The 410-nt window shown below is 72.9% G+C and overlaps 1 protein-coding gene across 1 annotated transcript in view; it reads left to right on the top strand.

Moving 5' to 3' along the window:
- VWA5B2 (von Willebrand factor A domain containing 5B2) overlaps window positions 1-410 on the top strand; it is an 8,990-nt gene that overhangs the window by 8,362 nt on the left and 218 nt on the right. Inside the window, 1 exon segment of the mRNA XM_009883393.1 lies at window positions 14-367. Within this exon segment, the coding sequence (XP_009881695.1) occupies window positions 14-367 (354 nt within the window).

Genomic DNA, 410 nt, shown 5'->3' with positions numbered 1-410 from the left:
GCCTCCCCCCGAGTCGCCTGCCCCTCCATCGCAGGTGCAGCTCCAGCAAGCCCAGGGGCCGTTCCAGCTCAGCGAGAGCTTCTCCGAAGTGGTGCAGATCCCCCTGGAGCGCCTGTGCCGAGCCTCCCCCTACGCCTCCCACCGAGCCAGCCTCAGCCCCACATCCCCAGGAGCCAGGAGCAGCCCCGATGCAGGGCCCTGCGGCAAGGAGGGAGAGGAGCCTGCTGCAGCCCCGCAACCCGGCTCGCCCCCGTCCCGCAGCACTTGCTCCGAGGTGCCCAGCGCAGCTGTGTGGGCGCAGGCGGACAGCGGGCACGGCTCCGAGTCCGACACCGGCCCCCACTCACGCCCCCTCCCCGAGACCGGTGTGAGCTTGCAGGACATGGGGCCGGGGGACCTGGAGGGCGGCA

This window comes from Charadrius vociferus, unplaced genomic scaffold (genome assembly GCF_000708025.1).
Source record: "Charadrius vociferus isolate BGI_N301 unplaced genomic scaffold, ASM70802v2 scaffold214, whole genome shotgun sequence".
Classification (NCBI taxonomy): domain Eukaryota; kingdom Metazoa; phylum Chordata; class Aves; order Charadriiformes; family Charadriidae; genus Charadrius; species Charadrius vociferus.
The sequence above is the reverse complement of the archived record's forward strand: the minus strand, read 5'-3'. Positions and strand labels throughout refer to the sequence as shown.